This window comes from Adiantum capillus-veneris, chromosome 13 (assembly GCF_014529385.1).
Source record: "Adiantum capillus-veneris isolate H3 chromosome 13, ASM1452938v2, whole genome shotgun sequence".
Taxonomy (NCBI): domain Eukaryota; kingdom Viridiplantae; phylum Streptophyta; class Polypodiopsida; order Polypodiales; family Pteridaceae; genus Adiantum; species Adiantum capillus-veneris.
Window position 1 is genome coordinate 136,271,560 of NC_140943.1, and position 25,252 is coordinate 136,296,811.

Genomic DNA, 25,252 nt, shown 5'->3' on the forward strand with positions numbered 1-25,252 from the left:
ATTTGGCTTAATCGACTAGTAACAGACTTGGGAATCAAAGAAGAGATGCCTGTGTTATATTGTGATAGTCAAAGTGCTATACAATTGGCTCGCAATCCAGTTTATCACTCAAGACAAAGCATGTGGATGTGAAGTATCATTTCATCAGGGAAATGCTCGAGGATAAGCAACTTCAGCTTGTCAAAGTTCACACCACAGAAAATCCTGCTAATCTACTTACAAAAGGACTTCCCTCAGAGAGCTTTGCGCATTTTCGCAAGCAGTTAGGTGTAGGGTAGTACATCACTTCTCTACATCTCTTGTATATTAGCTTGTATAGTAGCTTCTCTCACACTTAAAGTACCACATTGGACTTTAAGTGGAGGGTTGTTGGGGTATAAAGCCCAATGTGGTCGCCCAGGTAAGTGGGTGGGCCGCCAGGTATGTACACATGTTCTTTTGTAAAAACCTAATAAGAACTCACTATGCTCTACACATTACAGTAGAGCGAGTTCACTGTATCGTCGTGCTCTTCTTCTCGCACTCTCTCTCGCGTCGCACTTCCGCTCGTACTCCTTCACGTGGCAATGGAACACTCAGTGCCTTTCCCTTCTCCATATTGAAACGTTGCAAAACCTTGTCCATATACTCTGTTTGAGATAACCAAATCAACCTTTTTGATCTGTCTCTCTCAATGCGCATACCAAGTATATGACTTGCCTCACCCATGTCTTTCATGTCAAACGATTTTGCCATCTTTGACTTCAAAGCTGAAATTTCTTCCAAGTGCTTGCGAGCAATCAACATGTCATCCACATACAAAATAAGGATCAGCCAACTGCCATCCTTAGCCTTCTTTGTATATAGACAGTGATCGAACTCACTACGTTTGTAGCCTTGAGAAAGCATTAACTTGTGGAATTTATGGTACCATGCCCTCGGTGATTGTTTTAAGCCATAAAGACTCTTTAACAACCGGCATACCCAATCTTCCTTGACTTTCTCAACAAACCCTTCTGGCTGGTGCATGTAAATTTCCACATCTAAATCACCATGCAAGAACGTTGTCTTGACATCCATTTGGTGCAACACCAAATCCAATATGGCAACCAATGCAAGAAAGCATCTCAATGTAGTCATCTTGACCACCGGAGAGAAGACTTCATCAATGTCAATGCCTTGTTCTTGCTTAAAGCCCTTGGCAACAAGCCTTGCTTTGTACTTTGGCTGACTATCATGAGCGGTAATCTTATACCTGTAAACCCATTTACAGGGTAGAGCCTTTTTGCCCCGTGGTAATTTAACTAGCTTCCATGCCTGGTTTTTATGCAGAGCTGTCATCTCTGACTGCATGGCCAATTGCCACTTCCCGGAGTCCTTCATTTGCACTGCTTCCTTGTAACATGAAGGCTCATTGCAATCAGTCAACATGACATAATTCATAGATGGAACAAACCTATCAGGAGGTCGTGTGACACGTCCAGATCTACACACAATAGGTGGCTCAGAGCTCAGCCACAACTTGTGGTTCCACTCTATCCTGTCCTTGCTGCTCTTGAGCCCTGACATTTTTTCTTGCACGTGCAGGTCCATCTTCTTGGAAGACAACTCTTCTAATCTCCTCAACCCTCTCTGGTTTAGAATGATATTTGGATTCATTAAAGTGAACATCATTACTGCGGACAACCTTTCTGGATTCGGGATCCCAAAGTCTGTACCCCATCTCACCAGAATTACCATAGCCTAGAAAGATGCACTTTCTACTCTTTGGCTCAAGTTTGTTCCTAAATTCCTTTGGAACGTGAGTATATGCCTCACAGCCAAAGACTCTAAGATGCTTGTATGAGGGCATTTTGCCTGACCATACCATCTCTGGAACTGAATCCTTCTGCAAAACCTTGCTAGGAGATCTATTTACAAGATGAACAGCTGTTGATACAGCTTCAACCCAAAACCCACTTGGCAGGTGTGCATTAGACAACATACTTCTGACCTTCTCTTGTATGGTCCTATTCATCCTCTCAGCAACACCATTTTGAGGAGGATTGTAAGGAGCAGGAAGTTCACGTTTTATACCTTTTGACTCACAAAAGTCCTGAAAGGCCTTTGAAACATACTCTCCACCATTGTCAGTGCGTAAGCATTTAAGCTTCTTGCCACTCTGATTCTCCACAAGTGTCACAAACGTCTTGAAAACACTAAACGCTTCATCCTTGTGCTTGAGAAAGTAAACCCATACTTTCCTCGAGTAATCATCTATAAATGTCATAAAGTAAGAAGCTCCCCCTAGAGATAGGTTAGGCATAGGTCCACACAAATCACTATGAACAAGTGCCAATTGTGTATCTCTTCTACTGCTTCTATGCTTATGTGGCTGCTGTGTTTGCTTACCATACAGACAATGTTCACAGAATTCAAAATCATTAAATGAAAAGCCAGGCAAATAACTAGAACGAGACAAGATTTCCATTCCCTTCTTGGACATATGTCCTAACCGGCTATGCCACAAAGAAACATCCGGCTGCTCGGTTACATTGATCACAGGCATTGAGACATTTGATACATAAATCATGTAAAGTCCTACAGACTTTACTCCATGTGATACTGTCATAGAACCCTTGGATATCTTCCACATGTTCTGTCCAAAAGTGGTGACGTAGCCAGCATCATCAAGTAAACCTGTGCTTCCCAGACCTAAGATCTCACATGTCTGCCCATTGCCTAGCCGAACATGATCTTTAGTGGTCACATAAGAGGTAAACCACTCCTTGTTTGGAGACACATGAAGTGATGCCCCTGAGTCTATAATCCAGTCACTCAGTGCATTTCCATCAGATGATGTAAGAAGAGCTGAGTCCATTGTATTCTTCAAGAAGTAGGTGTCTCCTGACACTAGACTGTCATCCTCTACAACAGTGTTTGTCACATTTATTTCTTGAATCTTCACTGAGGACTTGTTCTTCTCACCATGGCCTTCAACTTTCTCTTTGCCTTTTTCTGCTTTCCATTCTCTGCAGTCTCTTTTCATGTGACCCTTCTTGCCACAATGGTAGCATTCTATGACACTCTTGCCTTTAGCACTGTGGGACTTGCTGCGAGACTGATTCCTCTTTCCACCTTTGTACTTTTCTTTGGTCCTTCCCCTGACAACTAAGGTTGTTCCTTTTCCTTTGTCCATTGTCTTTCTATTGGTTTCTTCAGTAAGGAGACTTCCTTCTACACCTGCTATGTTCATACCATCTGGAGGTGCAAAATTACTCAAAGCTGTGCGAAAAGTGTCCCAACTTTTCGGCAATGTGATCAACAGGAACATAGCTCTAACAGGTTCATCAAACTTGACACCTTGAGCTGACAACTGACTATAGATTGTGTTGAATTCATTCCGATGATTGGACATAGGTGTCCCTTCTTTCATCTTCAAGTCAACAAGCTTCTTAAGCCAGTATACCTGTGAAGCTGCACTCTGCTTCTCATAAAGATCACTCAGCTTTAACCATGCTTGATAAGCCGACATATCGTCTGCTACATTGAAGTAAACGCTTTCTGCCAAAGTCAGCATAATGGTAGAAAGTGCCAATCATCCATTTCGCTCCATTCATCTTCATCCATATCTTCTGGTTTTATCCCCTTGAGCTTTATAGGTTTTATCTGCTTCTTTTGCACCAACACGTGCCAAATCTGCTTCTTCCACAATGGGAAATTGGTTCCATCCAGCTTCTTGATATTGTAAAGAGCAGTGTCTTGTGATCTAGCCATACCTACGCTTCACAATGGTTTACTTTCCTGGGAAAAATTCGGCAGAGTTTCCCCTGTAAACTGACCTCTGAACCAATATCAGCCTGTCAAATGAACCAAGAAAGCTTCAGATTCTACAGAAATTTTGGCAGAGTCTCATTTGTAAAATGGCTCTTGTGTACTAAAAACAAACGAAAAAACAGCTCAAAAAACACTGTCTCTCTGACATTGTAAGCTGCGGGTAAACCTGTCCTGCACCTGTAGTGTCTCTCACTGTCTTGTCACTGTCCTATAAGCATAGACTGCGACAATGCCTCAACAGCAGTAAAGCAAAGATGCAATCCCAACTGTCTAACTCACAGTCAATACATCCTAGCTGCCTATCTAAGGGTGCTCGAGGGATCGCTCCAAGACCTGTATCACCGAAAGGATCTCAACATTCGAGAATCCCCCAGCTCAATAAAACCTCACTCGACCCTCAACAAAGGCTGCAGTAAATCTGACAGTACATAGACTTCCCACAAAGTCATACATCCACAAATTTCCCACTGTATGCTGTAACCGTTGTGGCGGTTGTTTGCTGCGTGACTCACAGCCAGCAAATCCTCAACAGACATACATCATCTCTGACAATACATCCCATGTGGAAGTACCTGCAATGTCAGGATGAAATCTGGAATATCAAGCAGCAAACAAAAGCTACCTTATGAACCAGTGGATGTCGCCTATAGTCTGTGTGTAGATGCGCCCGTGTTGTATGTGACACGCAGAACTGTGAGCCGTCCTTCGATGTGTAGACAGCTACAAATCAACACTCTGGGAGTGTCGATATCCTCAGCACCTGCTGTCGTAGGCCGAAAACCCCAAATTTGTAGAGTCGGATATGCACCCGCCGAGACCACATAGTCGAAAATGGCCTGCGCAGACCTTTGTCGAAGCCGAACGGTGGCTGAGATGACCTTAGAATGAAATTCTGACAACACCAGGCCCTACGGGTTTCCCCACGAGATTTGGGGCCATGTCTTCGCCTGTCAAATTTCACTCCAATATGAGTTGGTGACTCTAGCCTCTTGTAGTGTTGCCCCGAGCCTCGATCTCAGCTCTGATACCAGTTGAAGGAGTACGAGCGGAAGTGCGATGCGAGAGAGAGTGCGAGAAGAAGAGCACCACGATATGGTGAACTCGCTCTACTGTAATGTGTAGAGCATAGTGAGTTCTTATTAGGTTTTTACAAAAGAATATGTGTACATACCTGGCGGCCCGCCCACTTACCTGGGCGACCACATTGGGCTTTATACCCCAACACACCTCAATAGCGTTATAGCCCAAGAGCGTTCAAACTTCAACCTTAGCACTAAAAGTATACCAAAAAAACTATAAGTAAACCCCAACCAAAAGACCTATGCTCCTTGGGAATTTACAAGCACATGCCCACCCAAAGGACCATAGCACATAAGGGCAAAACCCTGTTAAAGCACGGATTCACAACACACGCCGACCAATGCATATGAAGATAAGGGCCTCCCCTTTTATAGTCGAACATCACAAGCCCACAATTTCAACATCAATACCACAATTTATAGATACATTCCCTCTTAATTTGTCCCAATGCAATTTGCCACAAGGCTCCCATAGCCATACCCCTGCAGAGAACTAGTTGTAACTCCAATTGGGGCACTTCAAAGCTTCGAAAAAATCTTGAAAAATGAATGGCAAGAAAGATTAAGATGACCAAAATTGATTCTACACGCCGCTATGTGTAAAATTGATGCGAACAGAGAGCTACCCCAATATGACTACACGTAGAGAAGGCAAGGCAAGGCAAGGACAAAAATCTGCATCCAAAATCATCAAGGAGGCACAACGACCCAAAACCTGCAAATTTCTAAAAAAACTCTGAGCTTTTTTTAGTTTTTACATGAGTTTTAGTTATATAATAGTCTCACTTTGAAAAACTCACTAACGGGCACTTACAGTAATCCGACAACTAGCGCTACACTAGCGACTTGCCTTGCATGTACATGTGCTGAAAAAAACCCATAAAAAGAAATCCATGCACACTTTTGACATCGGGAGTCATGTTCATATGTACAAATTTACAAAAAACAGGGTGTCGAAAATGCACCCAACATAGTTTGCCACACCCAGCTTGCTAGATCATTCATGATCAGCAGCAAAAAAGAGATATTGTAAACCACATGAGGGAGTCTTTATTTCATCTTCATAGCCACATGATCAGAAAATTATTCAAAAGAGGGCTCATCCTCAATCACAGTCATCAACCTTGCAACATACTTCTTTATTATGTAGCCATTCACACATGCTTTGTGTGGGGTACCATCCAAGTTAGCAAGTTGATAGGTGCCATTTGGAAACATGTTTAAGACCAAGAAAGGACCTTGCCACTTGCTTTGAAACTTCTTTTCAAAAGTTCTACCAAGCTTACTATTGTAACGAAGAACCATGCCACCCTTCTTGATGTCTTTTTCTGTCACCTTCTGCCTTTGCTTGATTGTTCTTCAATACCTATTAATAATGCTCAAAAGCCAACAACCTGTCTAATTGTACACATTGCAAATATAAAATCCTCTCCTTGAGTGCATCATTAGGCTCGTCTTTAATCTTTAGCATCAGCTTCAAAGCTGGTATCTCCAGTTCAATAGGAAGCGAAGCCTCTTTGCCAAAAACTAGGTGGACAGGAGAGAAACCGGTACATGTTTTGATGGCATCCTGTAAGCCCATGGAGAACAAGGTAGCTCTAAATCCCAAGTCTTCACATTATTTTTTGTCACCTTTGTGATCATTCTTATGAGCTCTCCATTAAACCTTTCATTCATACCACTACATTGGGGATAATAGGGAGTAGTAAACATGCGATGCACATGAAGCTTCTCACAAAGATAATCCACCAGCTCTCCCCTGAAACCTGGAACCTTATTGAAAAGTAACTCCAATGGATTGCCAAACTTGTAGAAAATATCTTCATAAACAAACTGGGAAACATCTTTCTTATGATCTTCTTAACAACTTTGTCTTCGGCCCACCTTAATAGATAGTCAACATCGATAAGTATATAACATTTGTCTCTAGCTATCATAGGTAGAAGACATGTTGCATCAATACCCCACTTCTCAAACACATCATAAGCCACAATCGTGCCTCTAATTTTTTATTTGAGAACCCTATTTGCCATGCTTTTGTACTCTTTACAAGACTTGCACGAATGATGAACATCACGTTGAATGTTTGGCCACATACCCCTCTTGCAAGATTTTATGCAGTGATCTTTGAAGCAAAGTGACCACCACAAGAACTCTCATGATTATCCTCTAAAATTCTATAAATTTCCTCTTTCCAAGGCACATTTCGCATCAAAGATCATCCCCTGTCATATACAAGGCATCACCAAGCACTACATACCTTTTGGCACGATGAAGGAAGACATACTTCTTTGATTTCTCTAACTCTGATGGAAGCGTACTTGTTTGTAGAAACTCTTCTTCCCTCTCCAAAAATTCCCTTCCCAAATAAAAAGAAGAATCACCCCTTATCACATACAATTGGCCAATTGAAGCTTGTGTTGCACCATGTGCTTCTTCATTTTGAGACATGTCCACATGCCTTAAACTCCAAGCTTCAAAACGCTTAAGCGGATTCTTCACTTGAAAACACATATTTTTCAGCCTTGGATTTTACTTTGCCACACCCCAAGTACTTGCTAAACCACCAAAAGAGCATCACCTCTTACCTTCACACGATGGATGCCAAGCTCAAGGCAAAGGTTGAGTCCTTTCTCCACAGTAGCATACTCAATTTTACTGTTGCTTTGTGTTGTAAGCTTAAAACTCTTTTTAGTTACCAAAGCACCTTGAGGATCATAAATTACATTACCTCCTAAAAATTCACCATGTGCTTTTCTGTAAGAGCCATCAAAAAATAATAGATAGGCATTGTCTATGTCAGGAGCTTTTACATGTTGCTTCTTCACCACATCCTCCTTAATAAGAAGAGGGCTTTGCTTATAAGTAATCAAATCAGATAGTGTAGTCCCTGTACTCTCCTCAGCAAGAAAAGAGAATTGGAATTCATGTAGCTCCACAATCCACTTTATGAGCCTCTTTGACAAAGTAGTATTATTCACCAATTGAAGTAGAAGAGTGTAGCTTGTGAGAAATGTGAAAGGTTTGGGGAGAAGGTAGTTCCTAAACCTTCTATATGCCTAAATTACACTTACCATGATGAGCTCCACCTCAATATAGCCTCTTTCCACCTCTAGTTTCACCCTGCTAGCATAATAGAGATAGGCTTCATGTAGTGGGAGTTGTTACCTCGTTGAAGAAGCATAGCCCCAATAGCATCCTCACCTACTAATGGATTCACATAAAACTCCTTATCCCAATTAGAAGCTTGCATAGCAAGAAGAGAAACAAGAACCTTCTTGATACCTTGAAAAACCTTTTCACACTCCTTTGTCCATTGTAGAGGATTCAACCTTTCTACTTGTTGAAGAGGATAAAGAAGTTGAGATTACAAAGGAATAAGCCTTAACATATACTTCACCTTTTGAATAAAGGTAGCAAGTTACTTTGTATCCTTAGGTGATGGGAGGAGCACCAAAGCCTTCACTTTGTCAAGAACCACATCAATCCCATTCTCAGAGACCATATGCCCCAAAAATTTCACTCTTGGTTGAGCAAGATGACACTTCCTTGGGCTGAGTTGACCTCTGCTTTCATCATATTGATTCAATGCCATCCCAAGCTTTGCACAATGATCCCTTCTAGAGATATAAACGCAAAATTCATCAATAAGATCCTTCGCAAACTTGCCAAGAAAGGGAGAGAACACCTTATTGACACACTTTTGGTACCAAGCACAGCCATTTATAAGACCAAAAGGAAGCACACGATAACAAAAGCATCTTCATGTGGTCTTCTTTTGATCTTCTAAAGCCAAGGTGAGCTGAAAATATCTAGAGAATCCATCACATGCACTATACCTCTCATGCCTTGCAATAGAATCAAATATGTCATCTATGAAAGGAACAGGGTATGGATCTCTCTTCATAGCTACATTTAGAGGCTTAAAATCAACAAAAATTCTACACTTTCCATCCTTCTTCGGTGTGACAACAACAAGACTTACCCGTTCTGCAATACTCACAGGACATATTAAACCTGCTTTGAGTAGCTTGTCTACCTCTTCCTTTAAAGCATTAAGTTGTACTTGTCCCATTCTCCTTATCTTTTTGTGTATGGTTGATCTCCTTCCTTGATTGGAATATGGATTTCCTCTCCTTTGAAGCCTCTAATTTCCTCATAATTCCAAAATTCACATCCCAAAGCAGTCACTTGCACACACAAATGCAAGGTAAAATCTCTCTCAAATAGCACCACAGCGTGACATACATAGCCAAAGATACAAACCGCATAATGCTCTACAATGTAGGAATCCAAACCTCCAAGCTTCTATACATTGAGATTGTTGTAGTTTGCTACAAAAAGATTAGAGCTCATAATTTCAAAATTTTGATATGACTAGCGCGTCCAAAACGTGCCAAACCCTATGATAGACTCCTAGATCATATCTATCCGACTCTGTATGATGGAAATATGCAAAAAAACATTGTTTCGATAGGCAGAAATAACAAAAACGAGTTGCAACACTTCTTGCTTCTACTTCTTCTCTACAAAAATCAATTTGGGCTTCTATTGCACTACAATCTACGTGCACACAACGCCGACATAGAAGCTTCTGTGTACACGAGTAATCGCTCACAAACTTGTAACGCATACATGTTGCCAAGTTGATCCCTTCTATTGAATCTACTACCATCAATGTGCTTGTTGTTGTGGATCCATTGACTCGACCATCGTATTACACCTGCACAAAGCTGAAGCTCTGATACCAACTGTGAGAGTGCATGGTGTACAGTGCAGTGCCAGAGAGGGAAGAGGAGAGACCATGCTGTGTGGGTGGAGAAAGTCTCCAAGATGTTAGGAGCTCCTTATTCTTTGGTATATAAAGAATACGGATACTGTGGTCAGTGGGCAGCTGGACTGCCCCGAAAACAACATGCCATGGAAATATGACGCCTTTACCCCAACACTAGATGAGAGTCATCTCTAGCAAGAGGGTGGCCATCACTCATAAGAATCATCAAGAAAATATGATGGGCTTGAGGGTAATCCCAAAGAATTCTTCATTGAGTCTCTTGAGGACGTCCACACATATACCCCCAAAGGATTGTCCACCATATGCAAGTCAAAGCCCCATCGCAATTCCTCTGTGTGCAGCTAGCCACTAAAGAACAAAAATCCATCAAGCCAAAGCCCCATTGTAGTCACTATGTGTATAACTAGCCACTAAAGAACAAAAATTCATCAATCCTAGTGTCCAATCCCACCCCTAGACCAAAGCTAAGTCCCAAAATGTGTCAAGAAATCATCCATGATCCCTTGATTTTGCCAATGCACGTGCAGTTGGGGTATTCTATTGCTTGGACTTCACGATATGCCTCTCAAATTGGGTTGTGCACTCAAAAAAGGGAGTCCTAGGTTGGGAAGGAGGGGCAAAGGCGTCCGGCCAACACTACCTACTACGGTCCCACTATAGTTGGAATGTCCAAAGGCTCATAATCACTGCCTCCACTGGGTCAAGGTCAAGCAACCACAACCATCCATGTGAGGCAAGCACTCGTGGTCAAGGCTCCCCTAATGAGACTCAATCCAAAACTTTGAGCCGGCCTTGGTGCATCATGGGCCCTAGGCTACATGTGGTCAAGTACTTGGAATATTCTCATGCTTTGTGTGGAATAGGGGGCTCGATATCAAAGGGCTACCAAGCATGTAGGTAAACCGTACAACATTTCCCGAGCCCACTCATTGTCTCCACTAGGTCATCAAAATCAAGCAACCACAACCATCCATGTGAGGCAAGCACCTCATGGTCAACCCTCTTCTAATGAGACTCGATCCAAAACTTTGAGCCAATCTTGGTGCCATCATGGGCCCTGGGCTACATGTGGCCAATACCTGGAATATGTTCATGCTTTGTGTGAAACAGGGGGCTCAAGATCAAAGGGCTACCAAAGATGCTCCTCCAAGCAAGTAGGTAAACCGTACAACATGTCCCAAGTCGTGAGTAGACTCAAGAAAATTGTATTCTCCTAGCAACAACTCAAACCAACAATGTGCACATTTGTAAATATCCAATGAATTACGGCCCCATGGGCCACCTACTAAGGGAACTTGAGCATGAATTCTAGGAAGAAGAAGCTCCTTCCATGGCTCAAGTGCATAGAAAGTGCCTATGAATAAGGAGCTTCCCTAACAGGGCATTCGTACGAGTAGAGTTGCTTCGATGAGCCCAAGCCCACCCCTAGTGGTGGGTAGTGTGCTCACCAACTAGGTAATCTTAGCGCTTGGAGATTGTTCCTCTCTACCAGACCATCAAAAGCTCACGATGGGTCATTGAATCTAACTTATGCAGGATCTCAAAAGATTCAACAAAATAATGTACCACATCATTGCCAAAAGAACCTAGTTGGTTGCAACAATGCATCCCGCTAAGGTTAGGTGAGCGGAGCTCCAATGTAGAGCTTCCTCAAATGCTCAAAAGGAGGGGCAATCATCTGCTCTGGTTTTGATTCAAGCCCAGCCTAACATCCCACATATCACACTATTCTGACCAATTGAATCCATTTGAAGCCCACGAACCAATAGATTGATTTCATCAATCTTAGGTTTTCTCTTAGAGTCCAAAGTGTTAAACTTCTTGTCATCAATGGACATTTTTTTATCGTCCCTCGTTGTTGTATAGTAACCCCTCTTCATATGTCCCTCCTTCTGGTAATAGTAGCACTCAATATCTTGCATAGAATCATGAGATTTGCTGTGAGTGTTTCTATGCTCTTTGGGATTACCATGATCATGAGTACGACCTCTGTGCTTGTGAGAATGAGCAATATAAGCATCACAAAATTTAGTTGGCTCAAGAGATTCTCCTGTATAATCAAACTACCAACAACGACATCATTAAATACCAATGTGCCTTGTGGTGCTGAATTACTTATGGCTATACAAAGCATATCCCATGAGGAAGGAAAGAAACATAGCAAGAAAATAGACTCAATTTTGCCATCAAAGTTAAGTCCCTGTGAAGTCAACTAGCTAACTAGTATATTGAACTTATTCAAATGTGTTGATACATTGTCATCTTCCTTCATGCATAGCTCATAGAGCTTCTTCATAAGGTAAATCTTATTGCTAATACTTTTCTTTTCACCATAAACTGTGAGTGGGAGCCTCAACAACTATGGTAAAGAACACCCGACTTTGCAAAATGCAAGCGTATGGTAGACCTTGCCTTGGCATCAAATGATTCTCACTCTACCTTAGACATGGTGTCACCCTCTTAGCATTCAAACTATGGTGCTAACTAGTTCAATGAATTAAAACATCTTGGATTTTCTTCTTCCAGATGGAAAAATTTATACCATCAAAGGTGAGGATATTATCAATACCCTTTGCAAAAGATGATACCATAGCTACAACCAAGAGTAAATTGTATGGCAAGAAAATTGGAAAAAATTTGTTACTAAATGCAATGAAATCTCAAACAATAGAGTCAAAAACACTGCCATACAATGACCATGCACATAGAGAGTCTTTATCTGACCAACTGTTTAGTAATGCCCAAGTGGCGAGCGAGACAACCATAAACTTTCTTCTTTCTTATCTATAGAATAAGGAGTCAGTGAGACATTGCTCATCATTGGACTCCACCAAGCAAGCATCACTCTATTCTCATCTCCTTCCTCACCACACACGCTCCCAAACTAAACACTCACAACTAGTATCGGAATGCTCGATTCATCACGAGGAGCTCATTGCAGACGTGCAAGCATTGGTGTATCGGTGAGTATGTGGCATGCAAGCATTGGTGTATTGTGCATTAAGGAGCTCACGATGGGAGTTTGGTGCATGTGAGATCACTCGGATCTGGAGTAGAGAAGCATTAGGCGGTGCGAGCATTGGTGTATCGGCCATTATGGAGCTCACCATTTTGCAAGCATTGGTGTATTGTGCATTAAGGAGGTCACCATGGGAGTTTGGTGCAGGTGAGATCACTCGGATCCGGAGTAGAGAAGCATTAGGCGGTGCGAGCATTGGTGTATTGGCCATTATGGAGCTCACCATTAGAGCTTGATGCAAGTGAGATCACTCATATGTAGAGTAGATTTGATTAGGGAAGCATTAGGTGAGCTTCATGTCAACTCACAATGTATATAGGAGTAGGCGTGAACTTGCATTTGGCTCAGGGAAGCATTTGGGAGTATATGTGCAGAAAGATATGTTGAGCAAATTTTAGCTCATTTTTGCAGATGTGTTTTAGGATTGATTCAAGTGAACCCTTTGGAGGGTCATGGTGAGGTTTTATTGAGTAGGGGGATTCTCAAATGTTGAGATCCTTTTGATAATACAGAGTACTAGAGTATTGCTTTTTATGAGGCCTCACCATAGGGTATGCATAGAGAGGACTAGGTGCTTTTGACATTGTGCTTGCAGCTATTTATAGTCAGATTTTGATCAGTTACATGAATTTCTAGTCAGTGGTTACCCTTTATGTGTATGTTCAGTGTTTTGGTTGCTTCTATGCTCATTTCATTTCGAGATTTTGCTCATTCTACTATGGAAAACTCTGCTGAAGTTTTCCCAGGATCTTGCCATAAAATTGGCAATTATGGCTTCTAGTTCTAAGAGGACATAAATAACATACGAAAGTTCAATGGCACAAAACTCATTAAATGGAAGGAGCAAATTTATGATGTTCTGATCCAAAAAGGTTAGCTGGAGCCATTTTTTGAACACTAAGAGGAGGGTGATGGTTACCCAGATGCCCAATGGAAACCATTTGATGCTAAAGCTAGATCCACTATTACATCTTGCAGAGTTATTGTATTTTACTATTGATGGGTGAAGCTCCTTCTTGTGCCTTGTGGGAGAATTTGTGCAATACATATAAAAGCAAGAGTGTAAGTAATAAATTTTATGTGATGAAGATATTGTTCATAAGAAAGAAGGTAGCACCATTTTCAGAGACTTGAATGAATTCAATATTATCTTCAATCAATTGTCACAAGGACTCAATTTTGATGAAGAGGTTCAATTTATGTTCTTGTTATGCTCTCTACCTTCCTCATAGGATACTTTCTGCACAACCATAAGTAGCTTTGTGCCTAATGGAAAGTTGGTCTACAATGATGTAGTCGACAGTTTACTCACACTAAGAAGATTTATAGGAAATCTCTTGAATCTACCAAGAGTGGTGATGCTAGTTTTGCACAGTCTTGCAAAGAGAGAGGTCGCACTCATGATCGTGCCAAGTCTAAGGATCACAAGAAAGGCTAAATCAATGTTGTAGTCTCCTAAGACTCATGATATTTTTTGAGACAACTCATACCTCAAACCTGGTTTCTATCTCATATTTCATTGCAGATGCCCTTGTCACAGAAGATGCCGGTCATGCATATAATTGGATGATAGGTTTTTGGTGCAAATTTCCATGTTATCCCACATAGAGAGTGGTTTTACCCTTATGCAAAGGGCTATCCGGTATAATCAAATTGGATGATTCTCATGTCCTTGAGATTGATAGAATTGAAGACATAAACCTAGTGCTTCCAAGTGGCATGAAGTTTTTGCTAAGAAATTTTAGACATATTCCTAGGTTAGCTAGGAGTTTAATCCGTGGGACACACAACTATGTTTGGGAACAATTCATGGATAGCCGAAAAAGAAAATCTTGTAGTTCTCAAAGGTAAAAAACATGGTAATTTGTACTCCAAGCATGTGTCTTTTGTAAAAGACAATTTTAATTCTATAGCGAGGTACCATTTATTGAGTTGTGCCATAGCTAGATAGGCCATATGAGCTAGAAGGTCATGAAAATTCTAGCACATTTTGGTTATTTGCCAGTGCTGAATTTTAGTGCTTTTTCTACACGTGAACGTCGTGTTTATGGCAAGCAAACTAGAAGTGTTCCTTTAGAAGGGGGTGTTGAACCACTAGAGCTTGTACATAGCAACCTATGTGGTCTTGTGCTGATCAAGTCTCTCGGGGGACTAATTACTTTGTAACATTTATAGATGACTCCGCTCGGAGGGTGTGGGACATGAGGATGAGGTATTCTCTACATTTCAAAAGTTCCTTACATTTGTTGAGAATCAACACGCAAAAAGCTTAAGGGCTTGAGGACTGATAATGGTGGGTAATATGTTTCAAAAGGCATGATAGACTTCTATGCAAAGAGAGGGATTCATCAATATTTTACTGTCCCAAAGATACTTGTCCCAAATGGAGTAGCTAGATGTATAAATCGTATGATTCAGAAGCGTGTTACAATTATGCTTTCCATGGAAAATTTGACACAAGGCTTTGAGTTGAAGCTATTTTGATAGCGATTCACATTATCAACACATTGGCTAGTACACAATTGGGTTACAAGATTCTAGGAGGAGTTGGGATAGACTTTTGCTATGAAGGATTTGGCAGAAACTAGTCACTTTCTTGGTATATGCATATCAGATGTGATGGGTCAAAGAGCATTCTTGAGTTATCTCAAGAGGTGTTAAGATCTTGTATCATTTCAATATGTAGTGAGGGAAGGCATCAAATATCCCAATGCCAACATATGTGAAACTTAGCAAGTATCATTATCCTAAATTGGATGTTGAGAAGGCCAATGTGGCAAATATTTTGTATTCCTCAAGTGGGCAATCTCATGTATGCGATGGTGGCCACATGAGGACAAATATTGCATTTGCAGTGGGAGTGGTGAGTCCTTACAATGGCTAACCTTGGCAAGAAACATTGGGATGCAATGAAGTATCTCCTTAGGTACTTGAAAGATACAATAAGCAAGTGTTTAAACTTCAGGAACAATAATGCATCTATCTTGGATCTGTAGATGTAATTTCTACAGGAAATCTAGACAACACAAGGTTTACATTTGGCTATATTTTCATATTTGCTAAAGGAGCTATCTCTTTGAGATCATGCCTTCAAAATTGCACATCCTCTTCCACTACAGAGGCTGAGTATGTTGTGGCATTAGATGCTAGCATGGAGGCTTTATGGTTGGCATGTTTAGTGAGAGATCTAGATAAGGGTCAATAGATTCCAATGTTGCATTGTGATAGTCAGAGTGCCATTGCTTCGAGAAAGACTCCCTTGTTTCATTCCAAAACGGAACACATAGAGGCAAGGTATCACTTCACCAAGTGCACTGCATTAAAACTGACTCACCAACACAACATATGATGCACCTAGTCCTCTCTATACATATCCTATGATGAGTTCATGAAGAGGATCTCTAATATACCTAATCCACCTCACACTGCATAATCCGGACCGATAGTGCTTGGCTTCAAAAAACCTCACCACGTTCCTCACAAAAGGCTACATTGAATGAAGACTCAAACAATCTGTTTGAAAGGCTGCCTTGAGAAGCTTTGAGTAGAGACCCTTTTAAGTTCGAGTTGCTTGCTGCACTGGCTTCATTGGAGAGAGAGAGAGAGAGAGAGAGAGAGAGAGAGAGAGAGAGAGAGAGAGAATTAATGAGCAGACTTTGCAAAGTAAAGTTTGCTATCTAGCTCAAGAAGTGCATGCAGACAAAGATATGGTTATAATTTTTCATTTTTTAAAGAATAATCAATGTTAAAAAGGAAATATTTTGACTAGTTTCATATGTGCTATTAATGTCTTCAAAGGCCAAGATAACCTTTGAAACTAAAAGGTCCAACCAACAAATGTGATTTAAATATTTGGAGTTCGTTCATTATTGCTCTCTTTGTCCAGGAGGATGGATCATGCACTTGTTACAAGTAATGCTTTGCATCATTTGTGTGCTTGCCCGTGGATGTAGTGTTATGGCGGGCTAAGCAACGAGTAAAAAGAATAATGTATGTAGTGGAGTTGGAGTATTGACATCTTATCGTTTTTCCCATGGCATCTCCAATTACTCCCTTGTAACAAGTCTCCAAAGGGTGGGGGAACAATTCAAGGTCAAGCGTAAGATAATGTGATGAGCGAGGGTTAACCCCTACCTTGTGTGAAAGCACCCTTACTATCGAGAGTCTAATAAAGGTTTGCAGACTACATTTGATATGTCTGAGATGAGAATGTATGGTTTTTGTTAGATGCACGTTCCTGTCAATAAGGAGGTACACGTGGTAAGGCCAAAGCAAAGGTCCCAAAAAATGGAAAAGATAAGCAGATATCATGAGGCCTAAAATATATTTTGCACACCTTTGCAGAAATTGGAATTTGGCGAGGGCCACTAATTTTTCCATGGAGCCGTGAACTTGTGCCGCCTTTGATCCCGCGCAGACCCGCCCGCAGTCACTCTCTTTTGGGGTCCAGAGTCTCTCTCTCTCTCTCTCACACACACACAAAACACGCACGCGCGCGCGTACTCTTTCTCCGTCGCTCTGCCTGTCAGCTTAACTCAGATCCCTACAGCTCCCTCATCGGCAGCGACGTGCCTCTCCCTCGCAAAGGCCCGCAGCAGTTTGCCTTGCGGCATTTATAATTTGCCCCTTTTCCTCGCAGGAATATTTGATCCTTACAGTAAGTAAAGGGCGGCTCGAAGCTTGCCATGGCGTCCTTCACAGCCTCTAGCATATGCTTCACATTTCAAGCGGCGGAAGTCAGCCATGGCAGGTCCTTTGTCAGCAAGCCTTCTTGCAGTGAAGTTATTACAACTGGACTCAGAAGTAGCGTCTCCAAGCAGGACGTGAAGCTCTGTGAGCAAGCACAGAGAAGAGGGATTCAGTGCATGGCACAACAGACTGTCTCTCCACTGCTAGAATATTCAGAGAGAGCTGATAGTAGCTTCGCATTGCCAACACTGGCTTCATCACCATCATCCCTGGTAGAATCAGGTATGCTTATCTTGCTGAGCATAAAGTTATCAGTCTCAGTCGTGCCATACATTAGAGTCTGTGGATGTTATTTCTTGTGCAGTTGACTTTGTTAGAATTTAGTGCTGTTTTTACTCTGGGTATTGCATAATTGATTTAGTCTAGTTTCATAGTGGAATAGTCTAAGCTCACACTTAGGTCGTATCTCCAGCAAGGGTGTTGCTTGTCAAGCAAGGGCAAGGTTATGTGGAGAGTGGCAGGGTCATTGAGTGGAAGGAGCAATTGGCTTCTGGGGGTGAGGCAGATCATCATGATTTGCCAATAAGTATCTTTTGTGTTTTGGTAAATTATAAATCTTTTTGGATTGGAGGATTAGGATGATGCGGTGTACTTCAGATCAAGAAGATGCAAGTCTTGTGATGGAGTGTATGAATGTCTTGTAATTGCATCGAAGACAAAGGTCTTCTATTCAAGTGTAGGGTATCTGGCAAATGATGACTGATTGGTGTGCCATTTCTCTGGTCAGATGTTGCTAGTATAGTGTAGAAGAATTGTTGTACCAATTGCTGTTTTTAACTCAGTTTGGCATGGTATGATTAGTGAGGAAATCAGTGAGTTGACTGTTATGATGGAATTTTTGGGAGTTTTCTCTGGAACGTTTCTGAGTGGTTCTGTTTTGATGTTTGTGTGGTAATTGGTAGTATGTGATTCATTGTAGGGCACATATCTGCCAATGAAATTCCTTCAGCATTTCATCATTTCATGCCCTCGGCACCCTTAGTTATGGAAGTCGGTGTAAAAAAGACTGTCTAGTTATATGTCAAGAATCTATGGCCTATAAGGAGATGGCTTTACTGACCGGAATGAACTACAGAACGGGTTGAGCAGAGCCCTTAACTGAGTGAGGGATTTATTCTGCTGATGTAGAGCTTTCCTTCATCAAATTTGATTTGCAACATGATGTATCAGAAAAGTTAATGTATGGTTATGTTAGCCATCTCTTCCTTTTAATGAATGTTTAGATGTATAGAATTGAGAAGTTGTAGAAAATTGGCTCTTGCATTCTACAAGTAGTCAGCTAGCCATGCCATGCCTTTGCGGGTGGTGACGGACAAGATTGGTTGTATCAAGCTATTCGCTTGTTTAGTTTTAATCCGAAGTATTTGGTTATAATTCTCAGAGCTGGTTTTTGGGTGTCGAGTATGAAGTTGGTCCTCATGTGTCTGAAATTGAGCTCCCCTCCAAGAGGAGGTTAAGGGATTGTATTTGTGACTCTCCTTCAAAGGTTAGTTTGCTAGACTTCTAATAGGAATTTGCAGTGGGGCTAGCTAGCGAGCCGTTGGTGTGGTGCATACCTCGAAGTAGAAGTTGTATTCTCTATGTGTATAAGTTGATAGTGTGTGCTCATTGTTAAGACACTGGTGACAAGAGGTAGCATTTATTGGGCATTTTACAAAATAATTTTTTGAAGCCGGAGTTGTAGCACATGGTCTTGTGCTCTTGTAGTTATTTTTCGTGGTCCATTATCAACATTTTCCGTCCATCATGTTCTCGGTTGCATCTACATAGCTATCCTATTTGGGTATTTATGTTATGGATCTGGCCAGTCTTAACTCCAGTTTTTTTAAAAGTCTAGATACTAAAGGAATTTTTCCGAGGAAGGCACAAGCCTTTCTCAGTCGTGTTGTCACGAGGAGTACAATGGGTATTTGAATGTGTCACTCATGGTGGACACTAAAGTGCATTTTTTGCACGTGTTTTATAACATTGTTTGCAAAATATAATCTTTACATTATAGGAGAAATTGTGTGTTTGCGTGCGTGTGTGGAAGCATGAGCATTGGTCGATCATTAGTCATACTCATTTATAGTGTTGATGATGTTAGTGTGGTAGTTTTGGATTTGTCTCTTTTTATTGTAGAGACTTTCAGAGTGATTAGTCTCTAAATCGTTTCATAGTTGAGTGGGTGAACTCCTCAGGTTTACCATGTTAGACGATGCTTCAAAGCTTTTGAGTTGCGGCAACACTATGTGCATTGCTTTCGGATGAGCAATCTACAGGTTCTTGCACAAGCGGGTTCGATAAGATATATTCATGCATGAAGAACTTGTGTGTTGCTTTATACTCGTCCCCAAGCAATCTACTTCAAAGTTACAAGGAATGACCATTTTCAGGCTTCCGTTCTCCATTTCCATTCCAACTTCTTGTTAGAATTTCCATTCCATGTGTTAACACTAGACTGGTAACATGACACTTTTATGCCCTTTGACACTGTTGTACCCTATTAAGTGACCATGTATAGTGTCATGATTGTGCAAGTGTCATGTATAGCATAAAGTTAATCTTCCTTGAATTTTGGGGGACTTAATATGCTATATAGCATAGTATACGATTGTCACGTGATACATCCAACCCTATGTGTCCGAGGACAAGCTATAGCATGATCAGGGTTCAGTTCAGTCAAATCAGTCTAGAATAGGAAGTGATCTGGCACTTTTGTGAGTCTGTTCGCAGACCGTGCACGACCAATTACTTAGATTAGATGCATATCCTCCGGTTGCACACAGCATGATCATAAGCATTCCCATTAGAACCCATCAGAATCCATCAGGGAAATTTTCCAGAGCATTAAACCTATTTTCCCTATTTTTGACATTTTTCACTTATTTATTAAGTGACTTTTGTTGGAAACTAGGTAGGGCAATTTTGCTAAGATAATATATAAGCAACCTAGCACTAGCATTATCTGGCAGCAGCAGAAGGAGAGCATCAGGCACTTAGTGTAGCAGGCCTCTAGAGAACCTTCTCAAGCAAGACAAGAACCATCCCTCAGCCTGGCGTTTCCCTCACCTCAGCCCTTCAGCGTTTTCAGCCTTGGAAACGGGTTCAGCGCTTGTGAAGCCCAGCAAAATCAGCGATTCCTACGACAGTTTGACAGCGTTTCCCACAGCGTCTTTACAGCAGCTGGGCAGCGTTTTTCAGCATCTTTGTATCAACAATTTCAACCATAGAAGATCAGCAACTTCAACCTATGAACCTACGTTTTTGGAACAGCCTCAACTAGCGCTTTTTGGGATAGCAAACTTAGCGTTTTCAGCAACCTACAGTCAGCGTTTTGTAGTAGAAATTCAGCAAGCAGTTGCAGATTTAAAGCATTTAGTTTTCAGCCATAGTACCGTCCTCGGCGTCCACACTGTCGACCTCGACATATCCCATTAGTTTTGCATCAGTCGTTGTACCAGATTGTGCAATCAATAGTCGACCAATCTCGCCATCGAGAGTGGGGCCCTTGGAGAAGGGTTTTACAATGTCTCTGGTGTCGCATTCTCTTCTTTCTCAATCTCTCAGTCTCATCACCTTCGCGTACAATGTTTGCCCACTTTGTTTGTGATCACTTGCACTCTCTTATTAAAGAACGGAAGGCTCTTCCTCCCCTAAGAAAAAGGAACCTTGAGCATAGTTCGGAGCACTCATCTTGAGCAAAGTTCAACATTCATTGCGCTGCACCTTACATTGGTATCAGAGCTTTGGCAGTGTTCTGTATCACTCAAGGAAAGAACCACATAATTTTTTTATTTATTTTTGCTTATTGAGTTCGCACGAACCCAAGTTCGCTTGGGCGTGTCGATTCCTAATCGAATTTTTGAAGAGTGACAAGAAACCCAAGAAAGAAGGGCTTGTCTAGACTCCAGCCTTCCCTTGTGCCTTTTTTCGCACATTGAGAGCGGACCGTGCACTTAGCGGACGGCCAATCGACGTGAGGTGGGAAAAAGCAACCTTGGTGTGAGCGCAAGGTCGCCAAGGGGTACGCCCGCGGAAAAGAGAAGAGCTCGGGTGAAGAGAAGATCCTTCTCTAACATGGATTGCAAGCGAAAGAAGAACCTCAAGAACCTCAAGTACGCAAGACCCCAAGATCCTCAAGAACCCAAGACCCACAACAACCCAAGTTCCTCGCGAACTTAAGAACCAAAGATCACAGTGTATGGTCATCACCCAAAGCGGAATGGATACTTCGCATGGAGGTGATGGGCATGAAAGTAATGAAGAAGAATTTTCTCACCATGGAGGCTTTCCTGACCCTCCCCTTCGCCATCTACGTCAGGGATTGCACCCAATCCTATGGAGGCGATGGTCAAGTCAATGTTGGAGATGATGGCACAACAACAAGAAACGAATCGCGTCGCGATGGCATAATCAGAAAGAAAAGTAGAAAGACAAGAAGCCTTGGAGCGTGAACGGCAACTCAGACAAGACACCTATGAGCGTGAGCGTGAGCAAGCGCGCTTGGCGGCTGAAGAACGACAGGCAGAGCGTGCGGCACAGAGTGAACAACGCATGCAAGAGTTTGTACGACATGTTCTCGCTCTAAGGCAGCCAAAGATATTGGTAGTTCATCAAGTGGCACAAGCCGAGATTCGGACTCCAACAACCGTCATAGAGTAGTTCCAGTTAAATAAGTATGATGGTAAGATGCATGCTACGGTTATTCATTCTTGGTTGCATCAATTTAATGCTTATTTTGCGACAACTAAGAAGACAGGAAATAGCAAGGTTTTGACGGCAGCCATGTACCTTGCCGGCGATGCCATCAATTGGTACCACGCATGGTAAGAGGCACAGTTAGCCGTGCACTTAGAGGAAGCCGACGAACTCACGTCCCTTTCCTTCAATTGGGCTGATTTCCAAGACAAGCTCAAGGCGCGGTTTATGACACCTTAGTATCTCGCACGATTGAAGGACGATTCGCGCGCGCTCAAGCAAAATGGTATGCCGGTTATGTCTTTCTCTAATCGTGTTTTGCAACTAGGTACTCAATTACGCAAGTCGGATGATGAGCGCAAAGAGGCATTTCTTTATGTATTGGACGAGTATATCAAGTATGATGTCGAGGTGCTCGATCCAATCTTTCTCAACAAGGCGGTAGCATTTGCTCTCGCACAGGAGATGAAGGAAAGCCTAAGGAAAACAAGACTTCGACAAGTACCTCTTAGACCTCGCAGAATCCTCAGAACGGTAAGAACGGTAACTCTTCCCACCAATCTTCCAGTAGTCTCTCAGAAAAGAACTCTCAAAGTGAACCTAAGTGTGAGGTGGAGCGGAATGAAGGTTTGAACTTTGCTCAAGATGAGTGCTCCGAACTGTGCTCAAGGTTCCTTTTATTCTTATGGAAGGGAGAGCCTTCCGTTCTTAATGAGAGAGTGCAATGGACTCAAACAAAGTGAATGGACAGTGTGAATGGAAGTGCATGGGATTGAGAGATAGAGAAGAGAATACGACACTAGAGACATTAGAGAATATGACACCAAAGACATTGTAAAACCCTCCGAAGGCCCTTCTCTCTATGGCAAGAGCGGTCTACTTATGATTGCACAAATCTCTACAATGCTTGGACTTGCCGATGATGAGGACGACGACGAGGACCACGACGAGACGGGCTGAAATCTGAAATCGCTAAGGGCTGAAATCTGCAAATCTTTATCAGCTGAATTTTTACTCTTATGTCGGAGACGATGTCGATGGCGACGATGCGACGACGACGCGCTGAAAATGCAGATGCTGAAATCTGCGCTTTCCGGGCTGAAACTGCAAACTTGGACGGATCCCATCTTGCGGCGAGGAACTGCTGCGAAAAGGTGTGATCTGCGAGGTTCGGGACTTGTTCTTCGAGTGCTAAAGGCTGAAAACTGAAAACGCTGGTGGTTCTTGATGTTCCGTCGCGATGATCTGCAAAAACGCTGAGGTTGGGTTGCAAACCAAAAAGGCTAGGGCTGAAATTTGTTCTGTTGTCGCCAGTGGTTCTGCAAATGCAAAACGCTAGGCTGATCTGTTGTGTCTTGAAGACGCCGGGGCTGTTCTGCTGTGCACAAATCGCCAAGGCTGATTTGATGCAAAAACGCTAGGTCTTCTGTGGTGAAAACGCCAGAGTAGTCGCAGAGGTTGGTCTTGCTGAGAAGTTGCCTGTTGAGCAAGGTGCTTCTGCTGCCTCTTCTGCTAGAAAGTGCTAGCGCTAGTTTTTTATTTATACAAATTTAGCAAAATTACCCTACCTACTTTCCAACAATAGTCACTTAAAAATAATAAGTGAAAAATGTCAAAAATAGATAAAATAGGTCTATGCACTATAAAAATGCTAGTGATGGGATCTGACTGGAATCTGATGGTCACGCTGTGTGCAACTAGAGGATATGCATCTAATCTAAGTGTCTGGACATGCACAGTCTGTGAACAGACTCACGAAAGTGCCAGATCACTTCCTATTCTAGACCGACTTGAGTGACTGAACCCTGGTCATGCTGTAGCTTGTCCACGGACACATAGGGTTGGATGTGTCACGTGACATCCCCTCCTTTTCAAAGTGAGGTATCTGTACCGAACTGTATGGCGTCGAGGGAGATTGCCAATAGCATCCGGAATCTTGGAAGGGACTCTTCGCCAACCCACTCTGATGTGTGGGTCGTGCGGTACTTGAACTTCATAAAGGTCTGCAACGCTTGCTTCTTTGGGCCGCGCCGAAAGCGACACAAAGTCTTCTGTGGCTCCTTCAATGCTTCAACTTCGTCTAGAGTCATGCTTCTTTCTTCTTCAAGAATCTCCATGGCTAAAAATTCTTGAAACCACTTCCAAGACAAAAACATAAACATACCTATTCCATGTGAAGTGACTGGAAAAAATCTCGTCTTCCTCAAAGACTGCGCATACAATGTAGATGAACAAATAGACGGAGTGCCAAACCGTTCTCCACACACACACACACAAACAATGAGATCGAATCTTTACTTTTTGATCTAAATCAATCAACTGTGGCAAAACACAACGGAAATGCCCATGCTTGGTGCTCATACTTTCTTGTGCTCTTTCTACAAATGTGTCATGCCAAGGAAGAGACATGGAATGTGACTTCCTTGAATGCATACTTTTCAGTTTTTCATGAACAATCCGCATACATCCGTGCTCATTCATGAGTGAAACGTGCTCAACGTACAATATGTTATGCCTAGGAAAAGGGATCACATAAAGACGACTAAAATACAAGAAACTATCACGAATGAAACACTCGATGCGTGCTGACGAATCATTCGAACACATAGTACTTCCTGTGAGGGTTCTTTGGACCTAGGCTCGAGAGCCAAGATCGGTTCTTCCTGAGGGGGTTCTTTGGACCTAGGCTCTAGAGCCAAGATCGATCCTTCGTGATTGATCGTCTTTGCAATGAGGTTAGCTTCACTAGAGAAAGTATCCACTAACACATGATCCATGTGAACAATCACATCATCCTCATGCAACTCTTCATGCTTGTGAGAAATCACATCTTGATCATGCAAATAATCATGCTCATCATTAACATCCAAATCATCATGCTTATCATTGTTATTCAAATCATCATGCTGAGCATTATTATCCAAATCATCATGATGCAAATCATGTGTGTCTTGCTTTGGAGAAGAAGAGACTGAGCGAGTCTCCTTTTCCTGATTATGTGCAAAGTGCGCCTGCACTTGAGAAAAAAGTCGCAACATCTCTTCCATGTGAAGGTCGTTCATTGCCTTTCTTGCTTTCTTCTCGCGATCAAATTCGGCTTGTCTTTCTTTGGCTTCCAAGCGTGCTTGCTCGCTC

General features: G+C 42.1%; 1 protein-coding gene across 1 annotated transcript in view; it reads left to right on the plus strand.

The window, feature by feature from the left end:
• Positions 1–17,136: 17,136 nt before the first annotated feature.
• The window catches only part of LOC147444922 (solanesyl-diphosphate synthase 2, chloroplastic-like), a 28,360-nt gene continuing 20,244 nt past the window's right edge, over positions 17,137–25,252 (plus strand). Inside the window, exon 1 of the mRNA XM_086527420.1 lies at positions 17,137–17,659. Coding sequence (XP_086383546.1) covers positions 17,374–17,659 — 286 coding nt within the window. The 5' untranslated portion in view covers positions 17,137–17,373. The remainder of the gene's footprint in view (positions 17,660–25,252) is intronic.